Source organism: Chlorocebus sabaeus, chromosome 10 (genome assembly GCF_047675955.1).
Source record: "Chlorocebus sabaeus isolate Y175 chromosome 10, mChlSab1.0.hap1, whole genome shotgun sequence".
NCBI lineage: Eukaryota > Metazoa > Chordata > Mammalia > Primates > Cercopithecidae > Chlorocebus > Chlorocebus sabaeus.
In genome coordinates, this window is record NC_132913.1 from 112,020,954 (window position 1) to 112,039,897 (window position 18,944).

The 18,944-nt window shown below is 37.5% G+C and overlaps 1 protein-coding gene across 3 annotated transcripts in view; it reads right to left on the reverse strand.

The window, feature by feature from the left end:
• Positions 1–18,944, reverse strand: part of CUL3 (cullin 3) — a 112,741-nt gene that overhangs the window by 73,815 nt on the left and 19,982 nt on the right. Inside the window, exons 1-2 of one of the 3 annotated variants that reach the window (XM_038000617.2) lie at positions 10,155–10,352; positions 8,796–8,921 (exon numbers count right to left, since the gene is read on the reverse strand). The exons of 1 other annotated variant lie outside the window; for it this stretch is intronic. In XM_038000617.2, coding sequence (XP_037856545.1) covers positions 8,796–8,867 — 72 coding nt within the window. In that variant the 5' untranslated portion in view covers positions 8,868–8,921; positions 10,155–10,352. Of the gene's footprint in view, positions 1–8,795; positions 8,922–10,154; positions 10,353–18,944 lie in introns of those variants that run through there. One more of the 3 variants, XM_007966460.3, reaches the window with a different exon arrangement.

Below are 18,944 nucleotides of genomic sequence, written 5' to 3' on the forward strand. Positions count from 1 at the left end.
TAAGTATAATCGAAAGTGACCGCCTCTTTCTACCTTGCCCTGAATTCCTCAGGCAAAATAACCCGCCCCCCCAAATCTGATGACCTCACTAAAATTATGGGATTCTTGCTGGCAAGAATCATGTCTTATTTATTTTTGGGTGGCTGAAACACAGGAGAAACTCAATCTCTGTGGGCCTCTGAAATCAATCTGTCTTTGCTAAGGAAAATCTTATTCCCAAGTGTTTCTATCAATATCCTTAACTCACTGCAGTCATTACATATTGTATGTAAATGCCATTAAAAACATTAATTTTAATGTTTTCCATTAAATTAATTAATATTTGCCTAGAAAGGGAAAAGCACTCCAAAAGCTTTATTATAAAAGTAAGTCTGTTTAAGAAATTGACATACAGAAAAGTTCACAGTTTATCTTAAAGTTACCAACTTCATTTCCACATAAATAACTTACTTACAAACAAATATAAAACTTAAAACTGGCTCTTCTTCCCCCTCTAGAAATAGGGAGAAAAATATATTGAAAAAGTAGTTTACACAGAGACAGCATTTTCAGCAAATAAAACCCTCGGTACAGAAGATAAATGATGAGGTATTATTTGTTCTACGAAAAGACATTGCAGTTTACAAAGAAATTCAAAAAAGAAAGTCACCTAAAACTTGAAACTATGTCCCCTTTAAGGTTGCAATTTCCCTACCGGTAAAACAGAAGTGCTTACAACAGATTAAGACTACAAGGCATAGATCCAAGTACGTAAGTCTAAAACATAACTTCCACAAAGGCAGGAATCTTTGCTTGATATAGTACAAATGCTTACACCAGTGCCTTGCTCAACAGGCAGTTTTCTGAATAAATGAAAAGTGAGCAGGATGAAGCTTCTCTTATTCTGGCTTCCTCCCATTCGATGGAAGTAAGATACTATTTGAAGAATAGGACATACAGATAGAAAAACTTTGAAAACCACTAGAATAAATGTTCTTTCCAATAATAACTAAAAAGACAAGTTAATTTTAAATGTTAACTTTTTTTTGCTCAGCTATTTTTCTAAGAAACCAACTTTCAAAGTTCAATAATTTTTATAGGTTCATTTATGAGGCTACCATGTTATTTGATTATTACTATGGAGTATTAAAAATGAAGAAATTAAGCATAAGGTAAATCTAAGAAAACTGCTAAGCATTACAAAATTGAGATAATAAAGTTCTTCCCATATTAAAACTAAAATTTCTCCCGACTTCAAGAAAATTAAAAATTGACGCCAGGCACAATGGCTCATGCCTGTAGTCCCAACACTATGGGAGGCAGATGGATCACTTGAGCCCAGGAGTTCGAGACCAGCCTGGGCAATATGGTGGAAACCCTGTTTCTACATTAAAAAAACACAAAAAAATTTAGCTGGACATGGTGTCACGCGCCGATAGTCCAGCTATGTAGGAGGCTGAGGTGAGAGAATCACTACAGCTTGGGAGGCAGAGAATGTAGTGAACCGAGATTGCGCCAATGTACTCCAGCCTGGGAAACACAAAGGCCTTGTCTCCAAAAAACAAAAACAACAAAAAACACTGGACATCGTGGCTCACGCCTGTAATCCCAACACAATGGGAGGCCAAAGCGGGTTCATCACTGATGCTAGGAGTTCAAAACGAGCATGGACAACTTGGCAAAACACTATATTTACTAAAAATACAAAAATTAGCCAAGCATGGTGGCACACGCCTGTAATCCCAGTTACTTGGAAGGCTGAGGCAGGAGATTTGCTTGAACCTACGTGGTTGATTGCAGTGAGACAAGATGGCGCTGCTGCACTCCAGCCTGGGCGACAGTAAGACCTTGTCTCAGGGGAAAAAAAAGAAAAGAAAAAAAATTGAAATGTTTTTATTCCAAACACATGGCACAGGAATAAACAGCCTTAGAGACTATTATCTTCCTAAGTCTTAATAACCTAAGCTTATCAAGACACATAATCATAATTTTTAAAGTTCTTTGGGCTAAAACAACCAACCCCAAACTCATTTTATAGATTAATACTTTAAATTCCAGAAAGGTTTAGTAATTTGTTCAAGATTATTAGTGAGAGAATTAGTCCCAATGCTCAGTTCTATTTTCTACCTAGTACTTTTCCCACTGCAGCTGCATCTAGGTTACTTCTTACTATTAAAGTGCTCAACAGGAGTTAGAAGAAAAGGCAAGTCCTTTGTTACTCTACAACAAGCTTAAAGACTGTCAAGTTTGAACCCCAAATAGGAACCTTATGAAAGGAGAAAGAAAGAAGATGGCTCCACCTTAACGTGCCCACAAGTAGCAAAACTAATTATTACTATTCCTAAATTTAAAACTGTGCTTTAGTATCTGAAATACATACATATACACACAGAAGCGCGCGCACACACACACGCACACGCAAAAAGGCTGTGAAAAACTATAACTCTGCTAAATACCTGTCAAATATTATCATCTTATAACGTAAGGTTAGAGCTAAGTCTTAAGTACCACTAACTCTGGCAACTTTTCAGTCTCCACTGCAATCCTCAATGTATCTGAACACTAAGTGTTCAAATTCATCAGGGTGCAATCCTGGGCCCTTTTTTCTCTTGTCTCTGTGACTTCATTTACTTCCAGGGCTTTAAATACAGGTTGGGTACCCCTCACCCTAAATGCATGGGGACCTGAAGTGTTTCAGTTTTCAGATTTGAGTGTCTGCATATACATAACGAGAGATCTTGGGGATGGAATCCAAGTGTAAACATGAAATTTATTTGTTTCATATACACCTTACACACATAGCCTGAGGGTAATGTGATATTTTAGTAATTTTGTCTGTGAAATAAAGTTCTGGCTATGCTTTGACTGTGACTCTGTCACATGAGATAAGCTGTGGAATTTTCCACTGTGGCATCATGTTGGTGCTCCAAAGGTTGTGGATTTTGCAGCATTCTGAATTTCTGGATTAGGGATGTTCAACCTGTACCATATATATGTTCACAATTACCAAATACACATATCCAGTTCAAACTTCTCAGATAATTTGATTTGCATATCAAATTTTATAGGTATCTTAAAACCTGTTCAAAATGGAGCTCTTTTGTCTGCCCCAAATCTGTATCAGAAAATTAAATCACCTAGCCAGTTAGCCAAGAGCCAAAACCCTAAAACTGATCTTAGATTTGTCACTGATTCTTATTCCCTACAATCAATCTGCTAGCAGGTAACTTTCATTCTATATCCAAAATATATCTTACATTTTAAAATTTTCTCAATCATAACTGTCACTATAATAGTGTAAATATCGCTGTTATTCACCTGAATTACTGGATTACTCCCCTTATTTCAACTCTTAAGCCCTCTAACTTATTGATCTTGCTTAAAATCCTTAAATGGCTTCCTAATGTACATATAATTAATTACAAAGCCTTCTGCTATGGCTTCAAGGCCTGGCATGATCTGGCTTTTGCTTCTCCCTGCAATCCCACCTTGTCCCATTCTTCTCCATTACCAACTCTTAGCTCCCCACTTATGACAGGATTTTATTCAATAACTTTAGGAAGTGGCAAAGAATAGCCACCCACTTTCTTTTCTTTCTTTTTTTTTTTTTAACTCACTCTGTTGCCCAGGCTGCAGTGCAGTAGTTCAGTAACAGCTCACTGCAGCCTCAAACTCCTGAGCAACTGTGACTAAAGGTGTGTGCCACCAAGGCCGGCTAATTTTTTTTTTTTTTTTTTGAGACAATATCTTGCTCTGTCGCCCAGGCTGCAGTGCAGTTGCGCGATCACGGCTCACTGCAAGCTCTGCCTCCTGGGTTGACAACATTCTCCTGCCTCAGCCTCCTGAGTAGCTGGGACTACAGGTGCCTGGCTAATTTTTTGTATTTTTAGGAGAGATGGGGTTTCACTGTGTCAGCCAGGATGATCTCGATTTCCTGACCTCGTGATCCGCCCACTTCAGCCTCCCAAAGTGCCGGGATTACAAGCGTGAGCCACCGGGCCCAGCCATTTTTGTTTTGTTTTGTAGCGACAAGGTCTCACTATGTTGCTTGGTCTGGTCTCAAAACTGCTGGCCTCAGGTATTCCTCCCACCTCAGCCTCCAAAGTGCTAGGATTACAGGTGTTAGCCATTGCACTCAGCCTGCTGCCTTTTTAAAGTTTTATTGGAATACTGCCATGCTCATTCATTTACATTTGGTCTGTTGCTGCTTTTGTGCTACAAAAACAGACTTTGAGGAGCTGTGCCTGAGAATGTATGGCTCAGAAAAACAAAAATGCTATCTGGTCCTTTACAGAAAAAAGTATTGTATAGCCATTTACTTTGCCTAGAATACTCTTCAACCCACTTTTCTTGTGAGCTCTCTCTCATTCTTGCAATCCCAGTTTAAACACTACCACTTCCTCAAACAGCCCTTTCTTGACCTATGTAGTTGTCTTTATCATTTTTCCTCTATCACTCTATCCCGTTTTCTTGATTATATAACTAAATACTTGCTTACCTGTTTACTATCTGTTTCATAAGTGCAGGAACCAGATGTGTTCTATTTACCAATATACTCCTCACACCTAGCACAGAGCCTGGCAAACAGTTCTGAACGCTGAATTCTGGGATAGGAAAAGTCTTAGAGGATACCTTTGACACTTTGACAAAATGATACATATTCTAAACGTCTTTAAATCTGAAAAGAGCTTTTTTCCTGCATTACTATGCTTTTTTACTTTAGAAAAAAAGTTAAAAAACAAATTCCTGTGTAAGTTGAAATGTTTTCATTTTCTAAATCAAGATTTTTTTTATGGTGAGGTATAAAGGCCACATTACACCCTAAATTTTGCCTTGTGGTCTTGAGAAATGAACTAAATTCCTTTGGATGTCAGTTTCCTCAAAGGAAACACTCTTCCAGAGACAAGAAAAATAATATCCTACCAGAAGTGCTTTTATTAGAGAAACAATATTTATATTTTCTATGCTCCTTCAATTTTGTGAACTTATTTTGAAAGCCAACAATGAACTACTTTCATCCCAAAGAGATGTACTCTCTGAAGCCTCCCGTCATCTGCTGTCTGGGAGTTTGTGTTGTGCTACTTTACCAAAATGTTTGACTATGTTCACTACCTTCACCTTGAAATCAAAGTACCAACAAATTATATAACAGACCAGCCCTCAGTTCATGTAAAAATTGTATTTCCTTGGAATTCTTCAACGTGAAAAGATGGGTCTTGGCTTTGTACACCATAGCACTAAAAGCACTCTGCTTTAAAATAAATAAATATACAGTTTGTCAGGCAGTTCAGCTAACTGCCAAACGCACTGTGAATTAAAAACTGATGAGCAGACCAAACAGTAATGCTTTCAGAGCAACAAAAAAAAGATATATTCTGTGAGATTAAAGATAGATATTCTGATACCACAGAACCCTGAAACAATATCTCACCTTCTAGTCAAAAGATGCAATGCAGAGATAGGCAATACTGATTTTCATGCAAACTACACTTTTGCATACTGTATCAGTAACATCCCTAACTCCCATTTACTAGAACAAACTGAGACTTACTACCTTAGGAGACAAACATGTCATATGGTCCTACCTATCAGTTAATAGTTCTCTTTCGGTAGTGTCCCATTCAATACAGTAGTACTGTGTTTATATGATTATTAAAACTGTTTCATAAAATAGGAGTAAACATGAAAACAGAAGCACAGAAACTAGCAGAGGCTTCAAAACCTAATTCACTTTAAATAATCAATGAACAGACAAGCTGAAATTGGTACATTTCTTAGTTAAAAACTGACTAGTCAAATGAGTGTGAAAGAAAAGAAAAAGAACATTTTCAGATGCTAGCAATAATCATTAATGACTATGTATAAGGAAAGTAAATTTAAGAATTTAGCATATACTGTACACTTTAAAATTTATTTAGTACAATCAACTTGAACGTCCATTTTGGGTAATATATTATAAAAATTGTCTATATTCTGAAATGATCATTGTTATGGACTGAATGCTTGTGTTCTCCAAATTCATATTAAGAAGCCCTAACCCCAAATGTGATAGTATTTAGTGGTGGGGCCTTTGGGAGGCAATTAAATCTTGAGAATGGTACCCTCATTAAGAGGATGGTACCATTAAAAGATACATGAGAGACATGACCTCTCCTCCTCCCTGCCTTGTGAAGACACAGCAAGGAGGTGGTTGTCTACAGACCAGGAAGGGGACTCTCACCAGAAAAATGAACCTGCAAGCACCTTAATCTCGGCAAGTGAGAACCTGCTAGAATGGTGAGAAATATTGGTTTAAGGCACCCAGTTCATGGTATTTGTTACAGTAGCTTAAGATGATGAAGACAACAGTTAACCTTAAATATGGGACCACTTTAAGCAACTTACAATACACTAAAACTCAGAGTTCTCATGGAGTGACTGCTAATATAACTTCAATATCTACTGGACCGTATCTTCAACATCCAATTGACCATATTTGAGCCCAAAATTCGGTCACCTTAACACTGATCTCACACTCTGGCCTTCTCTCTTCTCCTCACTTTCTGGATGAGCCACTTCTCAACCCTAACACACAACTACTGATGTTTTCGTCTGCATCTATGCCCAAGCTTTAAAAAAACTGACACTGCACACAGGCCAACTCCTACTAAGCTATCTTTTTCTTCACTTGCCAATTCCTTAGTATATCCCTTACAAAGACTACTCCAAGTCTCTTCGTCTCATTTTCAGAAAATGGATGGTTTATTAGATTCAAAGTAATTTTAAAAATAAAGAATCTCAGGGATATTATTTCCAACTCCATTATTGTACATATAAGTAAATTTAAAGGATTCCTAGAATTTAAAGGACTAGAGCTTTACAGTCAGTCAGTTAACTTGAAGCCCCTTTCACTGAATTTCAGCATACTCCAACTTGATCATTCTACCTTAGGAGCAGATCTACAGAGAATTCAAGGGCTCAGACTAAAGCCACATTGCCTGAATTCAGTTCCAGCTAGGTTGCTCAGTATATGTTACCAAATGCCAAATCTCCACATATAATTTTGAGTTCCTGCCCAAGCTCTAAATCTAGGGATCTGGACAAATGACCAATTATCTGTGCCTCAGTTTCTTCATTTGTTTTCAGACATAAAAGTAGTATCTGTAACATTGGGCTGTGACTGTTACCTAACTTAAAACATGTAAAAGCACTAAAACTGGGTCTAGCACACAGTAAATGCTAAATAAAAGTTAACTGTGTTCATTATCATTCCCTATAGAACCTCCGGCAAATGAGAACATGCCCCTCTTCTAAATTTACTTTTTTTCCATTGTTCTTAATCCCACACTCTCTATAGCCAATAACTCGGCTGTTCCAATCTTCTCTCCTTCAGCAGCTTTAAACAAAACTCTTCCACTTGTCCTTCTTTTGATGCCAAATTTCTTAAATTGTTTTTTTCCATTTCCCACACCTACTTACTATAGTTTGCTCCTAAGATTCATCCTTTGGCTCTGGGCTCTTTGTTTTCTGAACTCCAACACTTGTTCCTCAGTATATGTTACCAAATGCCAAATCTCCACATATAATTTTGAGTTCCTGCCCAAGCTCTAAATCTATGTGTCTCCAAACATACCATATCTCTACTTGGGCATCTTACTATGATCTCACACTCAATTTTCCTCACATGCAAAATGATTTATAAGGTATCTTCCAAGTGAGAATATATTTTCAATATAATCTAAACAAAACTTATCATATTCTCTATCCATTTCAAGTCAGTTTCCCACTATTACTTCATAGTATTTGCTATTGGTGGCATTATAATTCTATTGGTGGCACTGTAATTCTCCAAGTAAGCAAGCTTTGTCTAGACTTAGTTTAGAATTTCTGACATCATCCAATCATTTCTAGCCTATCACTTTACCCAGATCTTTCCAGGTCTTCTCCTGATTTTATAAACCTCCACTCAATTTTACATTTAAAGCATCCTCATAATATTCTGCCACATATTCACCTACTTTAAATCACATCTTCAAATATTCTGTCACATTATCACCCACTTAAAAACCTCCAATAACTGTCTACGCTTTAGTCCACATTCTTTAGCCTGGCACCCAAATTTTTCTACAATCTGTTCCCAAACCTTCTTTGTAACACTACAATCTACTAATCCCCATAATTATTATATGCCTCAAACTCTACTTACCACCTAAGTTTAACCAACCAGTTCATCTCTATATAATTTCACAACATCTGTCATCCTGGAATGCCTTCCACCACACTGTTCATATATATCCCAAATATTTTTCAAGGCTCAACTCAATTTCATCCTTTCCCATAAAATCTTATAGCCCAGGGCAACCTCTCCTTTGTTGGAATTCTTAAGCCATTTATTGCCTAAGGAACTCACGTGCCACTTAATTATATAATGCCTCACACAGTTATCTAAATGTGTGTATCATCCATCTCTCACATCACAATAAAAACCCCAGGAAAGGACAGTATGTATCTCTTTGCATCCACTATATTATCACTGAAAGCTGTGCATAATAGGCACTTAGTAAAAAACCGCTGATTGTGTGAAGAACAATCACCTTGCTTCATAAGATACTAACTGCATGGCTCATGTAATTCCCTTTAAGAGAAAGAAATTACAGAAGAAAGAGTAGAAATAGAAAATTACTGTTTTGGAACCACCATAGTAATAATGATTCATGCAAGAATCATCAATGGATGCCAAAACCATCACATGAAAGTTTCTAGGGAACAGGATATTCATACAGTGTCAAAATATATCTGAACAGATTACTTATGAATTACAAAGGGAAAAAAGGTACCTTCACAGTGGAGAAATCTGGCGGACACCAATGATCAAAGTTAACATCACCAATAATGGGATAAACTGACATCAAGTGCCTCCTGATGTGATGCACTGAGGACACAACATCACTTACGTATTATTCCTGCCAAAAATGCATAACCTGAAACTAGTCATGAGGAAACAATCAGACACACCAAAAACTGAGGGATAATCTACAAAACAACTGACCTATACTCTTCAAATATGTCAATGTGCTGAAAGACAAAGAAAGGCTGAGGAATTGAACATGAGATCCTGGACTGGATCCTGGATCAGAAAACAAATTGCTATAAAGGAAATCACCGCTCTACAGGACAATTGGTGAAATCTGAATAAGGAATGTATTAGGCAACAGTATTATATTGTTAAACTGCCTGATTTTGATCATTGTTCTTTGGTTAAGTAAGATAATTTCCTTATTCTTAAAAGAAATGTTGCAAAGTCTTTAAGGGTAGATGAAATCTAAAACTTATTCTCTAATGGTTCAGCAATAATAATAACAGTAATCATAACACATATCAATAGAAAAACTGGCAAAAAAAACGTAGCAAAATGTAAACAACTGGTGAATCTAGGTGAAGGGTACACAAGAGTTCACATCGTGCTATTCATAAAACTTTTTTTCAAAATAAAATTAAAAAAATAAATACCCCAATACCACATAAAGACTATGAGAAGTTTTTATCAGTCTGTGTGGTATTTTACATTTTATTTGACAATCTTAAAGCAAGGCATTGTAACAGAAGTTATTTTCTAAATGAAATTACATTTTACATGCAATGGAAGAGTTCGCTCTATAAAAACATTTGTTCTAAAAAAAATACATCATTCTGAAATCAGAGAACCATTTGTAATAATGTGAACAGCCCACCAATAATTTATCTTTTAAAAAAATTCACATGTACCACAGAACTCAGTTAAAATAAAGTCAATTTTAGTTAGCAAACTGTCTTAGAAATACTTTTAAACAATGTAGTTTTATTGTGTTCAAATATACAGAAAAATGAGAAAGTAAAAATGGGCTGATTAAATCATTTTAAGGAAAAAAATTCCTTGTAATTAACATATTAATAAACATTTGTGAATTACTGAGTTTGCTTCATTATGATTTATAGAATACATTTATTATAGCTCACAAACTTAATTTCTCAATTATCAAAATTTTCGATTTAGCTGATTATAAATTTTTCATGAGTGCTTATAATAGTCACGAATTAGTAATTTCTATAGGTTTCTGGTGCCTTTAAAAAGAATAGTTCCAGTCAAAGTGCAATATGGTATAAAGGATTTTCTACATTCAATATAGTATTAGCAATAGTCCTTTAAAGTTTGATACCTTATTTATGAGATGTTCGGTAACAACTTCTCTTAGTCCAGTGTAGAGCTTTTCTCCATGTTTATGCAAAACCATTGTATATGCATTTCTATAGAGCTCCTCAAAACTAAGACCACTGTTATTCTTACGCTGGATTTCTTGAATTGCATTTTTCAGAAGGTCCCAAATGCTGTTTACATATTTTTCATCCATGGTCATCTGTAATATCCGAGAGAGAGAAGAGACAAAAAAAAAAAAAAAAAAAAAAAAAACCAATGGTTGAAAGTCTTTCTATATTTTGTCCGTACACAGTAAATATTTTATTATATAGCTATGATTATAAATGTATGACATATAAGAACATTAACAACCTGTTTTAACAGGGGGTTAAAAAAGGGATACATTTAAAAATAGTTTCTAGATCTGTCAGAAGCAATTTTGAATCTTTTAAGACCTCCCTCCAATCTTACCTGGAGCAGAACTCTTCACTTTAAATAAAATCATAATGATTTATATACCTGTAAGTCACTTACCCCGTCTCTCTCTCCCACCAAAATACTTGCCAAGTTAAATCCCAACAGCCCACATACTCCTGACATATATCCGTATAGCTGAAAGAAAATAAAGAATAACATATGCCCATATTTTTGGTCCATGTGAGTTTAAATTCATAACCACTAACGTTGTAAGTGCAGCCTTCATACAACCTCACAATTCCACTAGTCAGTCTACTGACTCTACTCTTCTAGATGATTTTATACTATATCCTCCATCCTCACTCTATGATTACGACTGCTTCCTATTCCACTGAGAAAGTAAAAACAACCTGATAAGACACTATACAAATTCCAATCATATTCACACACCAACCAATCTGATTTTATGCCAATAAAACCTGCTAGGTTCTTGAGCTCAAAGTGCCAAGTTATTGTACTCGAAGTACAGCGTAAGGACCAGACACGTAAGCAACACCTAGGAACTTGTTAGAATTGCAGAATTTCAGGCCTTACTCCAGACCTACAGAAACAGACTCGACATTTTAACAAGAACCCAAGGCAATATTACACAGAATGAAATTTGACAAGTAAATCTCTAGTTCTATGCCAAACCACCTATTGAAAATGTCTCCCTTTAGTAATCACTCATCTCAGCACTATCAGAATTTTTCCTCTGGTAGACAATTTCTATTCATACTAAAAACTGTCAGTTTTACCACGCGGACTGGCTCATGCCTGCAATTCCAGTATTCTGGGAGACTGAGGTGGAAGGATCACTTGAGCTTAGGAGTTTAAGACCAGCCTGGGCAATATAGTGAGACCCTGTCTCTACAAAAAAAATTTTTTAAGTATTAGCTGAGCGTGGTGGTGCATGCTTATAGTCCTAGCTACCCAGGAGGCTGAGGTAGGAGAATCACTTGAGCCCGGAGGCAGAGGTTGCAGGGATCCAAGATCACACCACTGCACTCCAGCCTGGATGACAGAGCAAGATCACGTCTCCAAAAAAAAAAAAAAAAAAAAAAAAAGATAAAAAAATTGTCAGTTTCCTATGTTAAAAACAAATCCGCACAAACTTATATATTCCTTCAGCACCATCTAATCTCTCTTTCCATTTACGGCAAAACCACAGGCAACGAGCAGGGGAGATTCTACATACACTGTCTCCAAGTTCCATCTTTCCATTTTATCTTGAATCTACTCCAATAGGGCTTTCATCTCTACCATTTCACTGAAACTGCTCTTGAGAAGGCCACCAGTGACTTCTATACTGCTTAATGGTCAAAGTCTCAGTTCTCCTCTTACTTGACCTATCCAGCAGCATTTGAAAGAGCTGATCACTTCTAATACTTGAAACAAATTTGGCAAGGCATGGTGCCTCACACCTCTAACCCCAGCACTTTGGGAAGTCGAAGTGGGAGGAGAACTTGAAACCAGGGGTTCAAGATCAGGTTGGGCAATATGGCAAAACCCCGTCTCTACTAAAAGTACAAAAATTAGTCGGGCATGGTGGCGTGCACCTGTAGTGCCAGCTCCTTAGTGGGGCCGAGGCAGGAGGATTGCTTGAGCCCGGGAGGTTGAGGCTGCAGTGAGTGGAGATTGTGCCACTACACACCATCCTGGATGACAGAGCAAGACCCTGTATCAAAAAAGAAGAAGAAGAAAAAAGAAACAAATTCCTCACTTACCTTCCGAACACTACAATCTCTTGTGTTGCTTCTATTTCTGTCTCCTATTTGCTCGTCTGTTTTACTGGCTCTTAATTATCACCTAAACCTCCAATCCTAAAGCTCAAGTTCTCAATTCCTTATCTAGCCACACTCAGTTTCTTTTTCTTTTTAGTCACTTTTTAGTCACACTCTTTTTAGTCACACTCTTTTTCTTTTTAGTCACACTCAGTTTCTAGGTGGAGTTAATGTTATCTATTCTCATGGTTTTAAATCAATCTCAAAATTGATACATTCTCTGTTTAGCCCCCTCTATCACATGCCAGAGTCATACATCTAGCTACCTACTCAACGTTTCCATCTGAATGCCTAGTAGGCATCTCAAACTTACCAAGTCTGAAACAGAACTCCTAATCTTTTCCCTCAGTTGGTTTCCCCTGAAGTCTTTTCCAACTGAACAAATGTATACTCCATCCTTCCAGCTGCTGCGGCCAAAAAGTTTGTGATCATCATCAACTACTTTCTGATCCCACTACTAATCCAACAGAAAATCCTGTTGTCTCTAACTTCAAAATGTATCCCCAGAATTCAACTCTTTCTCACCACTTCCACTGCTACTATCCTAGTCAAACCACCATCACCTCCAACTGGTCTCCATCTCCACTACTGGCCTGCTATCATCAGGCAAACCAGGGTGACCTTCTATAAGCATAAATCAAATCACGTCACTCATTTGCTCAAAAAATCCTCAAATGATTTCCCATTTCCCTTGGAGTTAAAGTCAAAGTCCTTACAATGTTCTATAAGCTTTATTCAATCTGATAATCTCTCAACTTCATCCATTTTCCCCTTTGCTCACTCTGCTCCATGCACTCCCTGGCACACATCAAACAAGCTCATTTCAGTGTCTTTGTATTTGCTATTCTTTCTGTCTGAAATGTTCTTCCCTCAGATTCCTGCATGGTTCAAACCTCTACTCAACTGTCATTTTACAGTGAAGTTTTAAATGCCCACCTTCTTTACAGTAACAGCCTCACCTCACTACTGATCCCCAACTCCAACCCATATTCTTCATTATTTTCCTAGTCTCCCTCTCTACAACCAAATGTCAGCTTCATGAAGGCAGGGATCTTTTTTTCACTGCCAAATTCCTCAGCCTCTAAAACAGTATCTGGCACATAACAAGCATTCATACTTGGTGACTGATTTTCTGCTAATATCTGACTAACGACCCCTCTGTAAATGCCACATAAAATCTCCAAGTTCTCCATTTACAACCTAAGCAACATTGATCAGCTTCACACATACTTCTGATCTGAACTAGATAAAAATTACTGAGTTAGTGGAATACTCTCCAAGTCATGTCTGATGTGTATGAATGTGAAAAGAGGAAGGAGTAGGCAAAATAGTTATTTTAGTCACCCTGGCAGTAAAATACCAGCTCAACTCTCAATCCAGAGGATCCTTAAGCAAATGACTCAAACTGAATCTTGTTATTCTAATCTTTTCTGGAGAGCTTAAGAAGGAACTTTAACAGAACAATTTCTTTTCTTTTACCGAAATCCTATGCAAGACCTAAGTCTGTCACAGACTTATGTCAAATGACTGTAAAAGAATTTACCCTTACACCTATACTGCTACCTATTTTCAATCAGATATCCTGATAGACAGGATGTCATCCATATTAACATGCACAGATGTGGCTATTCACAAACAGAAGATTCAAGGCCATGTAATAATGATGGCCTCAAATACCATAGCTATGTATGTGCAATGTGGTTTTAATTTGTTGATTGCATATGCTGAGGTTCTAATAAAGCAAACTAAGACACTACCCCTTGACATTAACAAATAGATAAAACAAAATACTCAGAACAATTTCAAAAAAAAAGCAAAGTTAATGTCAACTATAAGCCTCAAAGATACCTATACTGCTAATAGCTGAGCAAAACATCAAATGATCTTTTCAGGCCCTATAACCTAAAATCCCCTGAAAGCCAGAAAAAGTATGAAAAGGTCTCTACCCAGAGTAAATTACCAAATTTTTCCACTAGAAGCTGAAGAATTTTAAAACTATAAACCAAGAGGCCTCGAACATTGTACAAGTACTCTCACATTATTATAACATAACCATTTTCACATATATGAGTTGTTTTACTACACAAGGTTCTATGCAGTTTTTTGTTTTTTTTTTTAATTCATGCCTTATTGATAGATAAGAGATGGGGCTACAGGAAAAAATGTTCTTCTGGTGATAGTTAAGGTTAAAAATTTTTCTAACAAATGAGAAGAGCCAGGCACAGTGGCTCCCGCCTGTAATCCCAGCACTTTGGGAGGCCAAGGTGGATAGATCACTTGAGGTTGGGAGTTCAATACCAGCATAGCCAACATGGTGAAACTCCATCCCTACTAAAAATACAAAAAAACAGCCGGATGTGGTGGTGCGTCCCTGTAATCCCAGCTACAGAGGAAGCTAAGGCAGGAAAATTGGTTGAACCCGGGAGGTGGAGATTGAAGTAAGCTGAAGCTGAGATCATGCCAGCCCACTCCAGCCTGGGCAACAGAGCAAGGCTTTGTCTCAAAAAAAAGAAAAAAAGAAAAGAAAAAAAAAAGACAACAACGAAAATAGACCCAGAAGATTAAATGACTTACCCAAAATCACAGAGCTGGGATTAGAGCTTGTATATCCCCAAACCTAGTCCGTATCAGTGGACTAACGTCACATTCCATTGTGCTAATATGGTAAAGTAACATCACAGTATGAGTCACTGATTATCTTGGTAAACATAGTATATTGGTAGAGAACATAGGTTTTGCTGTCAGACAGGCTTAGGTTTGTGCCACGGCTTTGTTACTCACAAGCCATGTGACCTTGAGAAAATTAAGTCCTGGGTTCAATAACAGTATCTATCTCAAAGGGCTGTCATGAAGATTAAATGAGAATGTCAGTAGATTTAATGCAGCCAGGGCACAGTATAATCCCTCATACATCAATTAAGGAAAGTGCTCAAAGATAGAATCTCTTGAACTCTCATCAACAGTCATCAAATGTCAGAAAGAAATACAGCTTTTTCAAGCTTAGCAAATATACAGATATGCACTAAAACAACGGCACCTTAAAAGTACCACTATGATAAATGCACTTCAGTATAATGTAGCTTTCTTTTAGAAAACTTTATTCCCCTACATCTCTTGTATACTACTTTTCCAGAGCCATTTAAACCACTTTCCTCCTCAGAACTCTGTCCTTGGCTCTTTTCACTCTCTACTGGGTCCCTATGTATTTTCATTGTCATGGTTACATCTATTCGCCGTACATGTAGGGTTCTAAAACTTAAAGAGACTCCAGATTGACTGCAAGGGATTCCAGAGGTTCCTAAAACAATAAACAAAACTTTCCAAGTATACTATGAGTTCACTTTTCTGGAGAGTAGGTCGCTAATTTTTATCAGATTTCCCAAGTTTGTCCATATCTTAAAGAAGATAAACTACAATAGTCCTCTTATCTACAGTTTCACCTTCCTTGGTTTAAGTTACTTGCAATCAACCACTGCCTGAAAATATTAAATGAAAAATTCCAGAAATATCAATTCATAAACTTTAAATTGCATGCCGTTTCATGTAGTATCATGAAATCTCGTGCCATCCCACTCAGGATGTGAATCCTGAATTATATCTTTGTCCAGCATTTCTACACTATGTTACACACCCGTTAAAAACTTGGTAACTTAACAGCCATCTGGTTTATCAGATCAAAATCACAATGCTTATGTGATGGCAATGTTTATCTTACTTAATACTGCCCCCAAAACACAAGAGTAGTGATACTGACAGTTCAGAAATGCCAAAGAGAAGCAATAAAGTGCTTCCTCTAAGTGAAAAGGTGAAAGTTCTCTACTTAATAAGTAAAAAAAAAAAAAAGATAAGCTGAGATTGCTAAGAACTATGTTAAGAACAAATCTTCTGGCCAGGATGGTGGCTCACGCCTGTAATCCCAGCACTGTGGGAGGCCCAGGCGGACAGTTCACTTGAGGCCACAAGTTTAAGACCAGCCTGGCCAACACGATGAAACTCCATCTCTACTAAAAATGCAAAAATCAGATGGGTTCGGTGGCACACACCTGTAATCCCAGCTACCTGGGAGGCTAGGGCACAAGAATCACTTGAACACAGGAGGTGGAAGTTCATTGAACTGAGCTGACATTGTGGCACTGTACTCCAGCCTGGGCAACAGAGCAAGACTCTGTCTCAGGAAAAAAAAAAAAAAAGAACACATCTTCTATCCATGAAACTGTGGAGAAGGAAAAATAATTTGCACTAGTTTTGCTGTCGCAACTCAAAACTACAGAAGTATGGCCACAATCATTCACCCTACTTCATCTCATCACATAGGCAGTGTATCATCTCATACCATCACAAGGGTAAGTACAGTACAAGATATTTTGAGAAACGACATTCACGTTGTTTTTTACAATATAGTTATAATTGTTCTACTTTATTATTGTTGTTGCTAATCTCTTATTATTTCTAAATTGTAAATTAAATGTCACAGGAAAAACCAGTACATACAGGGCTCAGGACTATATGGTTTCAGGTATCCACTGGGGATCTTGGAATAAACAGATTCCCAGTGGATGGGGGGGGACTTCTATACTGGCATTTACATTAATGACTCCCAAATCTATACTGCCTGCCCAGATCTTCCCCCCAACGTCTAAAACTCTTGTTTTAACCACCTGCTACACATCTCCAATCAAATGCTCCAGACACAGATCAAACTCAACACATCAAAAATCCCTGGTGAACTCACCATTCAAACCTGCCCAAACCATCTTCCTGTAATCTCTAATTCAGTTGTGGCAATACAAACTACCTAATTATACAAGCTAGAAGCAGAAGTCTTATATTTTTTCTTATCTGTCATCTCCTTCTTATTCAATCATCAAGTACTACTGACATTAAGCCCAAGATATTTCTCAAATATGTTCCCATTTTTTCATCCCGAATACAGCTGACCACTGAACCATGTGGGGGTTAGGAAAAACTGACCTCCTGTACAGTCAAAATACTGTGTGTAACTTTTAAGTCCCCCAATTACTAATAGCCTACTGTCGACCCAAAGCTTTACCAATAATATAAACAGTCTATTAACACCTGTTTTGTATGTTACATATATTACACACTGTATTCTAAGAATAAAGAAAAAGAAAAAATATTAATAACATTCTAACAGAGAGAAAATTAAGAACATTTTAAGAAAAAGAAAATGTATTTGGTATTCAATAAGTGGAAGTGGATTGCCATAAAGGTCCCCATCCTTCTGGTCTTCACATTCAGTAAGCTGAGGTGCAGGAGGAAGAGAAGTAGTTGGTCTTGCTGTCTTAAGGGTGGCAGAGGCACAAGAGATAGAGGAGGTAGAGGTAGAAGGGGAGGCAGGAGAGGCAGCCATGCTCTGTAACTTTACAAAAACACATTGTAATTTGTCAACCTTTTCTGCTTTTTCATTCCTCTAAAAATGTTTCTATCTGGTCCCAATCCTTGTGCCACTTTTTAAATTTCAGTGCCTACCATCATAGAAGGGTTCACGTCATAAAAGTCAAAGCATTCTTGAGTATCAGAAACCTCCTGCCAGATTCTCTAATGTCAATTTGGTTTTTAGCGCTGCTGCTTCTACATCTTCCTCATCATCTGTCACTGGTTCAGAAGCACTCATCTCCATCAAGACATCTTCTGTTGATTCTTCTGGTGTGATGTCCATTAGCTCTTGAATTTTTTCAAGATCCATATCCTGAAACCCTTCACTCCCAACTTTATCACAGCCACACTGTCTTTCAGGATTCTGACTGGCTCTGTCATAAATCTTGCGAAGTCATGTACAACATCTGGACACAGTTTTCTCTAGGAAGAATGTATCATTTCGGGCTAGATGGCTTTCATGGCTTTTTAACAATGATGGCATCTTCAATGGTGTAACCCTTCCAGACTTTCATCATGTTCCCTCTATTGAGGTTCTCTTCCATAGCAATGACAATCTTTTCCACAGATTACTACTACTGTGTTTAATGAGCCTTAAAGGTACGTATTAACCCCCCACCTTCCCCATCTACAGGCTGAATTTAAAACACTTTATTTAAGGTCAAGGATACAATACCTTCAGTGATGAAGAACTCATGAGGTTCTGTGTGGCTAGGTGCATTGTCCAATAGAAAAAATACTTAAAAGGCAGTCCCTTACTGACAAGGTACTTTCTGATGTCAGGGACAAAGCACTGATGGAACCAATTAAGAAAAAGAAGTCCAGGCCTTCTTGTACAACCAAAAGACTGGCAGCTAGTATTTATCTTTTCTCCTCACGGCTCAGAGGTTAGTAGATTTATAGATAAAGTCAGCCCTGATCATAAACCCGAGTGCACTTGCACAAAACAGCAGAGTTAGCTTATCCCTTCCTGCCTTGTACACCCTAGTATGTGCTTCTCTTCCTTACAAGCCAATGTCCTTTGTGGCACTTTTTTCCAGAATAGGGCCCTTTTGTCTACATCAAAAACCTGTTTAGGCAGATAACCTTTCTCTTCAATGATTTTCTTGATGGTGTGTCTGGGAACTTGTCTGCTGCCTCTTCATCGGCAGAAGCTGCTTCTCCTGTTACCTTGA